This window comes from Bubalus bubalis, chromosome 1 (assembly GCF_019923935.1).
Source record: "Bubalus bubalis isolate 160015118507 breed Murrah chromosome 1, NDDB_SH_1, whole genome shotgun sequence".
NCBI classification, from domain to species: Eukaryota; Metazoa; Chordata; class Mammalia; order Artiodactyla; family Bovidae; genus Bubalus; species Bubalus bubalis.
This window is the reverse complement of record NC_059157.1, coordinates 116,491,061-116,506,508: the sequence shown is the minus strand read 5'-3', so window position 1 is coordinate 116,506,508 and position 15,448 is coordinate 116,491,061. Positions and strand designations below refer to the sequence as shown.

Below are 15,448 nucleotides of genomic sequence, written 5' to 3'. Positions count from 1 at the left end.
AGAAATTAAGACAACAGACTGGTTAAGCTGTTCCTGGTATCTCTTCCCACTAAACAAAAAGATAAATACAGAAATTCTGCACCTACTTAATTTTCCTTTAGAAAATTAAAACTCTTTAATTGTAACATATTATTAATAATACATCAGGCAACTTTTAGCAACACAATCAACTGATTCTTGTAAGCTTTTGGATCACAGGAGCCGTTTGTTCAGCCATTCCTGCTGCTTGTACTTCTTATAACTCTTGGCGAACAACTGCATTATCAAACAACTGTTAGCTGGGGGTGGAGGTGACAGCAAAACAGGATCCTAGTGAATCAGATTCCATTGTTAAAAGCCATGGAATTTATAGGTAAATTCCATCAACACATTTGGCTATGAAGGTATCCTGCTTTTCTTTCTGACCAAAGTATAAAAAAATTCCTTGTTTTAAATGTAAGCAATCACAAATAGTTAATGTTGGTTTAAACTTTTATTAAGAAACTAAAGCAAAAAAGAATTTCAAAAAATTAATATACAGAATTCTAATTTTAACAAATAAGAAATCTACACCAAGAACTAAATAGCAGAGTTTAGCGATATTCAAGAATAAAGGGGAATGGCTAAAATGCATTCACAGTCACTATTTTTTTCTTACAAGCCTCAGATTTGGACAGGATACAAAAATTTGGACAGGATACAAAAATTTTTCTCATCTATCTTTTGTTATTATAGCCAATAAATTCAGAGAAGGTGTTTTCTTCCTATAGCATATATGCAATATGCAATTCCCTGCCTACTGGGTTTGATGACATGGGTATACAGATGAGTCCATCAGAGATACTTTCTTAATGTGTTTAAGGAAGATAAGACATGAACAAATAATAAATATAAATAAATTTATACAAGTTATAAAGTAATACAGCATGAGTTAAGTATAGATAAATACAAAGACTAGGAAACTTCAAGGAAGAAGAGATTACATTCAGCTAGAGAAACTGAGGAATGCTTTATTACAATAACATTTGGGTTGGGTATGGGCTGTTCCTTCTCAGAAGGCTTTATAGTGGTTCTGACTGTGGTGATGTTGATTTCTAGAAAGTAATCTGAATACTGATCTTTAAAACTCAAGTTTCTATCTTATCAAACTGTTCATTTTTTAAAGCGATCAAAAATATAAATATTACAGTCTATATAAACAGCAGTTTGGGGACATAAATAAAGTTAATTATAATACCTACTATGTGGGTTAGGGCTCTATTACTTTCAAAACTCTCTTTCTCTGATCAAATCATATCTAAAAGGCAGAAGATGCCTAATCATAGAACCACGATTTTTAAGTATTCAACTGAGCAATACCTACTTGCTTTACATGCCTTATCAAATCTATACCCAAAATTACAGGAATAAGAATGAAGGAGATGAAATCAATGGTTTAACATTCAAAAGTCAGATAATGAAAAAATAATGGCAACTAAGAAATGATATATATTAACCACAGAACTCTTTGTATGAAAAGTTTTAATGAATTGTGAGCCATTGACCATTACAGACTTTAAACCTTAATATTTCTTCTTTCCTGTGTGAAACCAGATAATTAAACCAGTCTATCTCAAGTATGACAGAAGACCATAGTATGAATAAGAGTAATGTTTTCTTACCCATCGCATGCTTCACTAAAGTTAAGAACCAAAGAGAGTGCTCCTGGTTTCCCAAGTCAACAGAGCAGATCCAATTACACATTTCTTCCTGATCACAGTTTCAGTTGAAATACAACAAATACAACTTTGCCTTTCAATAGCACTTTTTATCCACAGCACAAGCACTTTCCCATTATTTTCTTCTTTACCCTCAATATCCTTGTGAGGTAGTGAAGGGAGGGAGCAAGGATTTTTTTTGCAGATGAGAAAACTTAAGTTGTATTTTGATCAGTGGTTCTCAGCCTTGGCAACATACTGAAATCATCCAGGAAGTTTTTTAAAATCCTTATGGTCATGTCATACCCCAGACCAACAACAGAATCTTAGGGTATGGCACCCAAATATCAATATTTTCCAAAATGCATATGACTCCAAAGTATAGCTAAGGTTGAGAACCACTGGTTTAGATTATTTATATTTAATATTCAGACATAACTGTCTTCTACTTAAGTGCTCTCTCAGTAGCAGTGAAAAAGAGACCCCATTTCCTCAAACACTGTAACAGTTTGTCTTAGTATTCTATACAACTACTATCGGTATCCAGTAACAATGTACCCGGTTACAAAGGAAAGCTCCTTACTGCCCTGGCGCTCATGCTAAATAAGAACCTCCATTTTATAAAATTTGCAAATCAGATATTAAAGAATTTAATCTCTGAGATAAGAATGGCTTTTTGTTAAATATTTAGGCAATTATTTGATTCTAGGTTCAATATGCAATAACCATGTGTTTCTGTTTTTCATTCAGCACCTTCAAAACTTTGTTACAAATGAATGTTCACTAATAAGACAAAACATAAGATATAAAAAAAGCTCTGAGCAAAAGCTCTTGGAATTGATCATATCCCAATCTAGTTTTCTAATTAGTTCAATATTTATCCTGAATCAGGTCTCTTCTTTAGTTAAATTTTAAACTTTGCCAAACTGAGTAGTTCCACACCAAGAAAAAAATGCATTTCTGTAGCAGCTATATTCTCTAATACATTTAACATATAATTTTACTCTGTAGTATTAAATATGGTTTCTAGGAAGTTTCTTCCTTGATGTGGGTATCAAAAAGGACCTTTTACAGATTTCACCTTTAGGCAACATACCAAATATACAATAAATACTTGTGTACACCTTTCAGGTGGCAAAAATGAAATCTTTGCTCATGACTGAAATCCCTTGCTTCGTGGGAGTACTAATAATATTAACTCTCAAGGAGCAACCCAAGAACCCCAGCCAACTGCTTGCTGTCCCTAATTTTATTAGATGCAAAACAAAATATGCATATAGCAAAACCTAAAAAGTACAAAGATTCCACTTGCCTTAGTCAATTCTTATCACAAAGATGTATCTGAAACCATACAATTTATACTTTCATACAGAAAGATATTTGTTTCTTTTCTAACAAAAGAAAATTTCAGTTCATGTATGTTGAATTATTAATTTGAAAAAGTATTAGTGAAATCAGATTAGTCAAAAATTCTGAATAGGAATTAATGTTAAACTCTTCTACTACAATGAAACCTTCAAAATGTTGCCAACCTGAAGTTTCCAGCATAAGGTCTTTTATTTCAAGTCCCATGGGGGCAATTATCTATAATGAGATTAAGAACATTCTTAAGCTGGGTTCAGGCTGGCACTGTTTCAGATGGGTGAGTAAACATTTTCTTGACAACCCCAATGACAAGTTTGAGGCTTAGACTGTTGCATGATGTAAACAATATGAACTTAAAAAGATTATAATATCTACAGCATTATAAAGTTACAAAATAAAGGATCATTGATCAATTATTTTCTTAAGGTCTGTGACTAACAATTTTCATATTTGAGGCCTATAAGAACAAATGGCAATGTTCTTTATTCTTTTACAAGACACTTTCTCAGAAGGTCAAAAAAATAAAACCAGATACTATAAGATGCACATTATTATTATTACTGATATATGTATGATTAGAAATAGATTTGCCTTTCCTCAATCTTAGCCTGGAGACGAGGGACCTTTACAATAATTTTGATGGTTAAAAAAATAAATCAGACTGTAACAGCCATGGAAACTGTAAGCCAAATATAATACAAAACGAGCCAATACAACACATCTTCTCTTAAAATCCTCTTCTTTGTAGTTACCAAACTGTCCCTAATGTTTTTCTAATTTTGTACCATGTAGTGGTTTTTAAGAAACTGAACTAGAACAAAGCAACTCCTTTGCCCTGTTTTTTTAACAGTTTTTTTTTTTTTTTACACACATACTGTATATACAACTTTTAAAATAGCTGCACAATTTTATATCTCACTGTTAGAGAAGTGCAGTCCAGGCAGACCATGCTTCTCAATATATTAAAAATATTAAATAAAACCCAACCAGTTTCATACTTTTCCAATAGTCAAGCTGGTTGGAAAAAAGGGTCTGGAGAAAAAACAGGCAGTTGTAAAACAGGATCAATCTTTCTTCACAAACACACTACTTAAAAACTCTTGCTAGTTCCTTATCTTATCCCTTTGACACCATCTCTATGATCTCACCTTAAAAGTTGGAAATAACACATTGTTAACTTAGAGACAAAATCTGTTGAAACATGCATATGTCAACTGCCCACTCAACCAACTGCAACCCTGAGGATTTTTCTGGCCCAGTAGAAAGAGGAAACACTAAGATCATCTCTGCTGTAGAGTTGCTTCTCCAGTTAACAATATCATGTGTTTTTCAGGATGTTTCTTGGGCATGCATGTATGACACTGTCACTTCATGATTCTACTTCCCACAAGCAGATATCTCCTCCACTCTGTCTTTCATCCCAAGAAAGCCACTGTCATCCATCCAAAGGTTTTCCAAGGTAAACCAAAGTCACTTCTGTGTTGCCATATACAGCAGAAACTGCTGGATATAAGCAGACCTTTGGAAGTCCTCTAAAGGCAACCCCCAGGAATTCATATCCACGTTCAAAAGCTAGAGTCTTATCTTCCATGTCCAAGATGACTCGAATTCTTTCTCCTATCTGCAAACAGACATCAAAAGAAGGTTAGAAGAAACCCATCAAAGGCATATCTAGAGGAAATCAAGTTGAAAATATTATTATTATTAATATTAATTATTAATATATATATCTCAAAAGTTATCTAGAAAAACCAACAAAGTTATTTGGTCAGGGAGAAACATCAAGAAAAAGAACACACATCAATTTCATCACAAATGTTTTGATGGTCTTTTTTTAAACTTAAGACTTGTGTGGGATCAATATTTAATACTTAAAATTTTAATATTCTTTCTGAACAGTCCCAAGATTTTTTTAAGGGCTTTTTAAAGAAGGTTACCACTAAAACCTATAACTTGGCACATTTTACCAAAAAAGGCAGTCTAAATTTTCTCAAATTACTACAGTAAATGCATACAATGGAATGTTATCCAACCTTAAAAAGAAATTTTAGTATGTGTTACAACATGAGTGGACTTTGAAAACATTATGCTAATAAGCTAGACACAAAAATACAAGTATTATACTATTCCACTTATACCAAGCACCTGGAATATTCAAATTCACATAGACAGAAAATTGAATAGAGGTTACCAGAGGCTGGGGGAGGAAGAAATGTAGAGTTATTGTTCAGTGGGCACAGAGTTTATGCTGGGGATGATGAAAAAGTTTTGGGTATATGTTGGGTATACATAGTGGGGATGGCTGCACAACACTGTGAATGTATTTAACGCCATTGAATTATACACTTACAAAAAGTTAATAGTAAAGACTGTTGTGTATATTTCACCAAAATAAAAAAAATACTATAATAAAACATTTAACCATTAAATTATACAAAGCAGTTCTACATACAATATGGAAATTATATAAATATGAATCATCAAATCTGGCTATAGGTTCTAAAGACACAAAATACACTTATTAAACCATCACTTTGCGGTCCACTACTCTGAAAGACCTGTTTGTTAAAAAAAAAAAAAAAAAAGCAGCACTGATTGTTAAACTAAACAGAAGCACAATTATCCAGTTCTTTTCACAAATGGAAAAGTAAGCAAAGAAGTAGCATGTTTTATCCTTATAATCTGCATATATTAGAGGTTGTTGCATCTATATACTTGGAGGCAGAAAGTCCTAACATTTTTCAATCAAAAATCATAATTGAACACTTTCCAGTTATGATATCCCCCAACTGCTATCATTACCTTCCTTCATTGTATTTCCTATCACAAACAACTACCAATATCTTTTTCTCTCTCTCTGCCCAACTCATAAATTAATCCCATTTTACGGACCTAAGAACTTCCAAATTACCAACATCACTACTTTACGAACAAAGCACAAACAACAACAAAAATTAGAAATAAAAAGCTAACATTCTGATGAGTATTTGTTGAGTGATTTTATATTATCTCATTTAATTCTCACATCACTCCTAGGAGTTATCCATATTTCACAGAAGATGAAATAAGAAAACAGAACCACTCCCCATGAAATTTTCAAGTTTGCTTTACCTTTGAGCATATAGCAAGCACACAGCACAAGGAGTAGAAAGGCCAAGTCTTAGGTGCAGAGGACAAAATTTAGATAGCAGCGCAATTAGAAACTTAGAACTCCAGAAGCAACAAAACCACAAAGAGGGTGAGCCCCAAAATAAACTGCCCAAATCCTTGTGTGAGGACTGCATTACACAAACACAGGGAAAACCCCCAGGGAACCAGGCAGAAAAAGCAGCAGCTAGAAGCCAAAAAATGGCAACCCACTCCAGTATTCTTGCCTGGAGGATCCCAAGGACAGAGGAGCCTGGTGGGCTGCCGTCTATGGGGTCGCACAGAGTCGGACACGACTGAAGCGACTTAGCAGCAGCAGAAGCCAAAAAAACTGAACAAAGACATTAACTGCTATATACAGTTTCAGTCCAGGCAAGTTAACTGCCTACTAGAAGAAGAAAACCTACAGTTTTCAGAACAAAGCAGTTTCTAAAGGAACAAAACATTCCAGACTTATTGTATTGTCTACCAGGTCCAGTTTTCAATTAAAAAATGAATGGATATGAAAAGAAGCAGGACAGTACAACTTATACACGTGGAGAAAAAAGAAGTCAGTAGAAAAAGTTCAAGTGGGCCCTAGATGTTGGATTTGGAAAAGACTTCAAAGTAGTTATTATAAAATATATACATATATTAAAAATAAGAACTAAAAAAAACCACAGTATTAACAAATGAACAGAGATCTCAGTAGAGAAATGGAAAGTATAAAAATGAACCAAATGAAAATTTTAGAGCTCAGGGGCACAATAACCAAAATTCACCAGCCTGACTCAATAGCATTGAAATGACCATAGAGTTTAAATGACAAGAAGGAAAAAAAAAAAACCAAACTATGAATTTAAAGACAGAACAACAGAAATTAATAAATCCAAAATACAGAGAGAAAAAGGGACACAGCTCCAGAGACACAGAGACAAGGAGAATATCAAGCAGTCCAACAATTACATTAAATATAAATGGACTAACTACTCAAAAGATTGGGTTAGATATATAATTATAAGCAGTCTGGGGGACTGATTTTAAATATAAAGACAGAATAAATGTAAAAGGATGAGGGGAAGGAGGTACTCTGCAATAGTAAACCTAAGAAACTTGGACTGGCTGTACTGACATAAGACAAAATAGACATAAAGACAAGGAATATTACTAGAGTCAAAGAAGGTCATTTCGGGTTTCTCTGGTGGCTCAGTGGAAAGAATCTGCCTGCCAGTGCAGGAGACATGGGTTCAATCAATCTCTGATCCTGGAAGATCCCACATGCTGCCGAGCAACGAGGTCTGTGCACCGCAACTATGGAGCCTGTACTCTGGAGCCCAGGAGCTGCAACTGCCTAGCCCATGTGCCCCAACTACTGAAGTCCATGCACCCTAGAGCCCGTGCTGCACAACAGAAGCCACTGCAATGAGGAGCCCACACACCTCAACTAGAGAGAAGCTCCTGCTCGCTGAAACTAGAGAAAAGTCTGTGCAGCAATGAAGACCCAGCATAGAAATAAATTTTTTCTAAAAAAACATTAACAATTATAAATATGCACCTAATAACAATTTCAAAACACATAAAGCAAAAACTCACAAAACTGAAAGTATAGATAAATCAACAATTACAGTTGGAGATTTTAATAGTCCTTAGTAAACGACAGAACAGGTAGAAGAAAAATATAGAAAGCAGAAGACATAAATATTGTTAACCAATTTGACGTAATTGTCTTTAATAGATTATTCCATCCAGCAACAGTATATATTCAAGTACACATGGACATTCATCAGGATAAACCATATGCTGGGAATAAAACATGTCTCAATAAATTTAAAAGGACTGAAATCATATAGAGTATGTTCTTTGAAAAACAACGAATAAAGGATTTTCACTTCAAAATCACGGCTAGTGACAGAACTTTATCTTCAATGATTATTAAGTCCAGACATCCCTCTCCTTAGTGTATCTGCAGAGCCTGAAAGAACAGTAAGGAAAGGATTCTATGAAAGAAAATCTTCCATACTTTTATACCTCTGGAAATGGGATATATTTTTAGTTCTTCTACTTTATTATGCTTGACTTGAGGTCAATACTAAAGCTAGAGCTTTCAAACCACATGTCCCTCTAAAATGTGCCATCTATAATTCTTTAAAATTTCCAACTTATCAGATTATTATTTTCTAGATTCTGCTGAATCTATGGTGATCATATAGCTTTTACAAATAGGAACTATAATTTTGATCCTAGAATAAAATGAATATGGGTGAAGGTTAAGATGAAAAGAATTTTAAAATGCAGTAGTTTGGTCCAGTGGTTAAGGTTCTGTGCTTCTGCTGCAGGGAGCAGAGGTTTGATCCCTGGTCGGGGAACTAAGATCCTACATGCCATGTGGTGGGCCAAAAAACAAAAATTAAAAATGTAGTAGTTTGCCTGAACTTGCCTATCTTTATAGAAATCATTGACACCCCCACAGGCTTTGCATACAATCCACAGGTCAGTAAGTAGCAGAGAAAAAGTATGTACATACATGCACAAAGGTGCATTTGTGGGGGTGAGGTATCTAGAAAAAGTAATTTAGATGTGCCATGTTGTAAGAAAGATTACAATCCAGAGTACAAGCTGGCAAACTATGGCTCCTGGGCCAAATCTGGCTTGCAGTGTATAAATAAGGTTTTACTAGAATAATAAACAACAGAGTTGAACAGTTATGAGAGACAGTATGGACCACAAAATCTAAATATTTACTATCTGACCCTGTACAGAAAAAGTTGGCCAACCTGATTTAAAGTAAAGACAGATTGCTCAGGGTGAATATGTATAAGGAAAAAATGATTAAGATACTAAAAGATAATCAGAGTAGCCAAAAAAGGCCAGTTACACTATTTATTTAAAAATTCCCAAAAAGACAAATAATGCTGCTATATAAAACTTTGTAAATTTAAAACAAATTAAGGCATGATTTAACAAAGGCTCACTTTTCAGAAAATTCTCGGTTTCTCACCTGATATTTTGGTGCATTGTTGCATTGTGGAAAACTGCCATTGACTTCTCCATTATGTAGTAGGTTATTGTCCACTAGATTCCAGCCCCAGCTCTGGTCGTCGCTGCCCAGCAATGCCACATAGCCTTGGCACTGCATGGGGGCTCGTTTTGTAGCAATTCCAATCACTGCCACGGTGCCCAGAGGGCCCTCCCACCACACTTCCCACGCATGGCGGCCCTCACTGAAACCGATCTTGGTCCTTGCACCGTCAGTGCTCTGAGCAATGGGGTTTCGGTGCAAAGTAAAGCCATTCTTCTTAATGTAGACATTCCTGGAGCAGTCATTAGTGCTGAAAGCATGCTGGAAAGCACGTATCTGAAAAGATGCAAGACCAGAGAAAGAGAATTTTATTTTTCTTAAACAGTAAAAAGTGCCCAAACTTTAGGGCACATGTTTTTAAACAATAAAATTATATATATTTAAGTAATACAATAACTATGTCTCAAAAATGGCTCATTTTGGGGATGAGACACTAACATAATAAATTACACAACATTAAAGATAAAACTGCCAACTGTTTCATTATTGACCAAAATTCTAAATCACTGTATAATTTCTCCAAATAGACTTCTTAAGACATCAAAAGATATACACAGAAATCCTTATATTTTAGAGGGAATACTGAGATGTTTTGCGGTGACATAATGAAATTTGGGAATTGCTTTGAAATACCCAAGAGTGGAGTGGGAGATTGGACAAGGTAAACATGAAACTAGCCTGCCCACGAGTTAATCATTGGTAAAGCTTGGTGATGGGTACAGGGAGGTTGTTTCCTCTACTCTGGCTTACAGTTCATATTTTTACATTAAAAAGTTCAAATATGTACAGTTTTCATGTAGGCAATGCCATCATCAAAAAGAACGGTATTTTAAGTAAAACAGGGAACTCAGTCACATTAGCTATGAAAAATTTTAATAACCACAAACTATCTTAGATCCTCTGCCTCCTTGCTAGGTATTACTCATACACTAAGACATCACCACTCTCATTTTACCAAATCAAATAATCCCCTAGATAGCATCTAAATTCAACCACTAAAATTTATAAAGAGATAGTCATTAACAGCAGCTACCATTAACAGGTTAGTTGACTTTTGGTAATTACTAGTCTTTGAAGCTTCCAAAATAAAGACAGTAAGAAAATTGTTATTACTATATCATTTCTCATGTTTTGGACTTCCCTGGTGGCTCAGACGGTTAAGCATCTGCCTACAATGTGGGAGACCCGGGTTCGATCCCTGGGTCGGGAAGATCCTCTGGAGAAGGAAATGGCAGCCCACTCCAGTACTCTTGCCTGGAGAATGCCATGGATGGAGGAGCTTGGTAGGCTATAGTCCATGGGGTCGCAAAGAGTCAGACACGACTGAACAACTTCACTCACTCACTCTCATGTTTTAATAACTTAGAGCTTTTTGGTCTGTATGTTTTTCAGAAAATCCCTTCTTTACTCGAACTGTGCAGAAGCAGTTGAAGGCTAGGACCTATTGCTTTAGTTAACCTGAGAAATCAATTCCAGAATCAGAATTTCATCATAGGAAAGACCTTAAGACCTTTACCTAGTTAAACTCAGGAATTAGGACACAGGCATAAAAGTCAACATGTAGTTAGCATAAGCGTCTCAAAGATAAGTCAAGCATCCAGTCCCCTCATCCAGTGTGCCATCCCCTTTGCCATCAGTGAGTACTTCACTGTTTAATTGTTGTACACCATCAGGTCACAGATTAAAACAAAAACAAAAAACCTCTTTGGTTCAGGCGTCCCATGTTTTCATAAGGGGGATGTAAACCTGAAGTATATCTAATTTTTTTCTGTATCTAGTCTTATTATAACAACCTGAAAGTGCTATACACATCCCAACCATTTGATTCTAGCAAAAAATATCTAATCTAACCTAAATTTATCAAACTTTTACAGGAAATACAGAGGACAGAGAACATGTTAAGTAAAACCATAGGAATGAAATCAGCAAAATCCAGACTGAGGATTACTCTCTACAGGGTAAACACCTGGGTTTCTTCAAGAAATAAACTGCAGGGGTGAGAGGTGGGAGAGATGGAAGGTGTATCTGCAGACTAAATTAGCCTTAAGAGAGATATCAACTGTCATGAGAACCTTACATAGATAGATCTTGCTTACATAAACTGAAAATTAAAGACAAAACATTTGACATTTTTATGAGAAAACTGGAATTTGAATGCCGCACTTCCCATATTAAGGGGTTATTTATTTATATACTACAGATGTAATAACGGTATTGGGATTAAGTGTCCTTATATTTTAGAGATAATGTGAAAAATCAGATAAAATGGAAAATACACAAATAAAAACAGTCTATAGTTCTTGTTATGCAGCCTTATACACAATATGGATTTTGCATTATAGCAAACAGCTTTCAGATCTAGTTTGGGATGTAAGTCTGAGATTTAGAGAGTTACAATTAGATGTCAAGTATGACTGGAATAACTAATGTTACTTGGTAATATGTAAAATACGAACTTCTAAAAATAAGTCAAATCCTACCTAGACTGACAACTCCAAATGCTTTCCAGTTTTACACTGGCCCAAGCCTGTTCTTATCCTTTTCTCAGTTAACCTCGCTCCCTGGAAATCATATTTGACTCTTCCTTCTTCTTCATCCCACCTCACCCAGTCAGTTGTCCATCTATGTGGACTTGTTTTCTTGCAATTTCTCTCCCAGTTATCCTCTTCTCTTCTCCATACACTTATTCTGGTCTTGACTACATCTGGTACAGAAACCAACCCCTGCCTTCTTGAATTCATCTTATGGACTCTACTAGTTTTTCTAAAGCACAGCTCTTACTTTGTCATTCCTTTGTTCAAATTTCTGTGGTTTCCAGCTGTAAAACAAAGCCTAAACTACAGACTGAAGCTTTATGTCAAGGACCTCCATGATATCTCTAGTTTCAGCTTACCTGTACAATCATATCTCCCACTACAATTCAATCTAACTAAACTATTTTATATCTTTAGCCTTCCCTCTAAGCTACAAACTCTAACAGATGCCTATCTGAAAACTCTTGATGTCTTAACACTGTAAATTCTGTGCTACCAAAACTGAACTCATTGTTATTCCTCCAAAATCCAGCCCAGGTAATCCCTATATTACGTAAACCAGATACCTAGAAGTCATCCTGAGCACCTCCCTCTTCCTCACCCTGATTTCAAATCTACTGCCAAGTCCTGTAGCTTTTATTTCCTAAATTTTTCACCATCTCTTGTTCTACATACTTACTACTATACATATTTCTAAGGTTCCCCTCCAATTGGTTGTCCATTCTTAAGTAATAATAACCTCTTAAAAATGGAAAACTATCATATCACCAACCCCCATACTCCTAACTCTCCTTCACTTACAATTTAAAATGGCTCCCTTTTGTTTGGCTCCAGTCCACCTCTTCCATCTTTATCAAATTTGCCTCAATTTTGCTCTCTGTGGTCCAGCCACACTGATTATTTTCTGTCACTCATACTCACCAGATTACCTCCTAGAAGGCTCTTCTCTCTCTCTTTGGCCTATTTATCCTTTTTTTTTTTCCCTGGGTCTCAGAGTTATTTTCTCAGAGAAAGCCTTTCCTGACCTAGCTACTTAGGTCAAATTCTCCACTATTGACATTCAGAGCACCATGGATCTAACCTTCATAGGACTCATCATAAATGCAATTTTACAACTCTGTGATTATTTGATAAATACCCACTTCCCCTCACTAGATTAGCACTATATGGGAAAGCATCCATAGCATTTGTATTTGCTTTTATTCAGCATTGCATCTGCAAAACTGAACATAGTACCTAACATTCATTTTTTTTTAATAAAAATATATACTATTCAAATCCTCTGCTTTCCACTGTCTTGCTTTTTGTTCAGAGTATTTCCTCTTAGTAAAATGTTCATATCCTCCCCATCTTTAAAATTCAGCTTCAATATAATCTCAATCTCAACCCTTCTAAAGCTGTTCACTCAACTTGTGAATCTCTTTCACTAAACTTCTAGTTTCTAACTAATAACCACTAGTTATTTCTATACATTATTTTTTTCCTCTTCTCCTAGACTGAGGACTTTCCTACTAGGCTATGTATATCCTTTTGAATTAATCTTTTATCTTCAAGAGATTCAAGAAAAGTCCTGCAACATCTGAATGCACAAGTCTATAATACCTACAGTGCAAGTAGTACAAAGGCATACAAAGTATTAAAATTTATAACCCTCTGAAAGGATACAGAAACACAGGTAAAATAGGCTGCCTCCAACCTGGATGGTGGGGGTATAAGGACCAAAGGAAGACATTTTGCTTTTAGATCACTTTGCTTCTTCTGAACACTGACTTACATGAATACATTATTTATTACATATTATTACATGAATCTTGAATCATGTGAACATGTATATTACAGGCCAACTACAAAAATGTCTTAATTCAAAATAAGTAAAAATAATAAACTTTATGAAAAAATAAAAACTAAATAAGATTCATGAAACCTGTATGTTTATTAGGCACAGTAAGACAAAATTGCAATCTTCTTCCCTCTACTATATGAATTACAATTATTATCCATTGAGCATCTACTAACTGTCCTTGCAACTCAACATGTTATTTCACTTAACAGATAAACAATTTGACATATTTAAAAGTAGTAATCCTTGTCCTAACCTTATTAAACTGAAACCTATTTTATTACAGAAGAATACATTTTACATTTATTTCACATGGAAAATATTTTTTCCATGTGAAAATTTACTTACTCTGGCCCCACTGGCAGTCTAGCATTAAAAAGATATGTTTTCCCTTTTTTAGTTGTTAATGTATTTTTATGTTTACCATATTCTAGATCAGACTTTATCCTCTCTCATGTATACTCTTGGTGACTGCAATCCTAAATAGCTGTATCCATCCAAACTGAACTCAAGTTTACAGCCATTTGTTTATATTGCTTGAGGAATGCTCTCAGTCCTACCAAGATCTGCTACTTGACATTTTTATTTGTATATGAAAGCAAGACTAAGCAGAGTCTGGCAGAGGGGGGAAAAAGGCACCAAAAATGGAAACGGCATGTTGGATGACAAACAGAACATAAGAGACACACCAGCAAGGTGGAACTATGAAAAAGTTGGCAAGGCAATAGCCAATAACAGTGGGACATGGCAATATTATGACTGTTAAGTGGCACCAATGGTACGATGTTCTATTCAAAGCCTTTATCTTTAAAGTTAGCAGATGCCTTGGACCACACTTATTTATAAGCCTGTAACATAGCGGAGGGAATTCAAGGTACTTGGGAAAAAATAAAACATAGTTATAAATCAGAGCTTGGAAAACGTGAGGTGAAAGCAAAAATCTTAGAAACTAAGTCAATAAGACAGCCGAGATGATCTAATAAAGGACAGAAAGAAAAATAGGATTAGAGTATTGAAAGCTACAATAATGGCCTGTTTTTAAGGGGATAGACGGTGGAAAGTAGAATGACTGATGGAAACCAAAGATGGAAAACCATCTGATCCTTTAAAAAGTACATCACGGAAGTGGGGTGGGTTAAGGAGCAGAACTTCAACCCAAAGAGATCTTTATGGCGGGGGAGGCGAGGTAAGGTACTGACTGGAGCGGTGGAAAGGCGCTTCTGACTCAGAAGCTTAGCTGAGAAACACTGAGAGCTGCGCGGAGAAGCGGGACAGGGGGCAGCGGCGTGGCGCGGGGCTCCCTCACCTTGGCCTTGTAGCTGGGCAGGTTGCAGAGGATGTCCGTGCGCAGAGCCTCCTCTGCCAGGCTGCGGGCGCACAGGCTCCGCCACACCTCGCTGTTCTCATCGCCGTGCAGGCAGCGGTACCAGTGCTTGCACACCAGGGCGCAGCTCCGCAGCTCGGACAGCTCCAGGTAGGAGAACACCAACTCCAGCACCCGGCTAGGCAACCGGCCCCCGGCCCCAGAGCCCGAGCCGGCGCCCGCGCCGCCGCCGCTACAGCCAGCGCCGCCCGAAGCTGCCCCAGCCCCCGGGGCCGGCGCCGCCATCGCCTCACCAGCCGGCCCGAGGGCCGCCGCCGCCGCCGCCTCCCCCCGTCTCTGCTCCAGAGGCCAAGCCTCGCCTTGAGACCGGAGCAGCTCGCTCACCGCCCCTTTCACAGCTAACCGCCCGGCCCCTCCAAACCACTCCCGCCCCTGCCCGGGGGCGTCCGCCGCGCGCCCCGCCTCACTGAGGGCAGACGCACCGACTGCACGGGCGTCCCCCGC

The 15,448-nt window shown here is 36.7% G+C and overlaps 1 protein-coding gene across 1 annotated transcript; it reads right to left on the bottom strand.

Moving 5' to 3' along the window:
• Nucleotides 1-453: 453 nt before the first annotated feature.
• Nucleotides 454-15,420, bottom strand: FBXO45 (F-box protein 45). The gene is made up of 3 exons (XM_006054249.3): nt 14,927-15,420; nt 9,166-9,522; nt 454-4,662 (listed from the first exon to the last, which is right to left on the bottom strand). Exons 1-3 carry the CDS (start codon nt 15,227-15,229, stop codon nt 4,477-4,479), a joined length of 846 nt encoding a protein of 281 aa, XP_006054311.2. The 5' UTR covers nt 15,230-15,420; the 3' UTR covers nt 454-4,476.
• Between the last annotated feature and the right edge of the window lie 28 nt (nt 15,421-15,448).

Coding starts and splice junctions, on each gene's coding strand:
- FBXO45 (XM_006054249.3), bottom strand. CDS start 15,229: ATGGCGGCGCCGGCCCCGGGGGCTGGGGCAGCTTCGGGCGGCGCTGGC. Junction 9,523..14,926: donor TGCCCAGCTACAAGGCCAAG/GTGAGGGAGCCC, acceptor GCATCTTTTCAG/ATACGTGCTTTCCAGCATGC. Junction 4,663..9,165: donor ACAATGCACCAAAATATCAG/GTGAGAAACCGA, acceptor GTCTGTTTGCAG/ATAGGAGAAAGAATTCGAGT.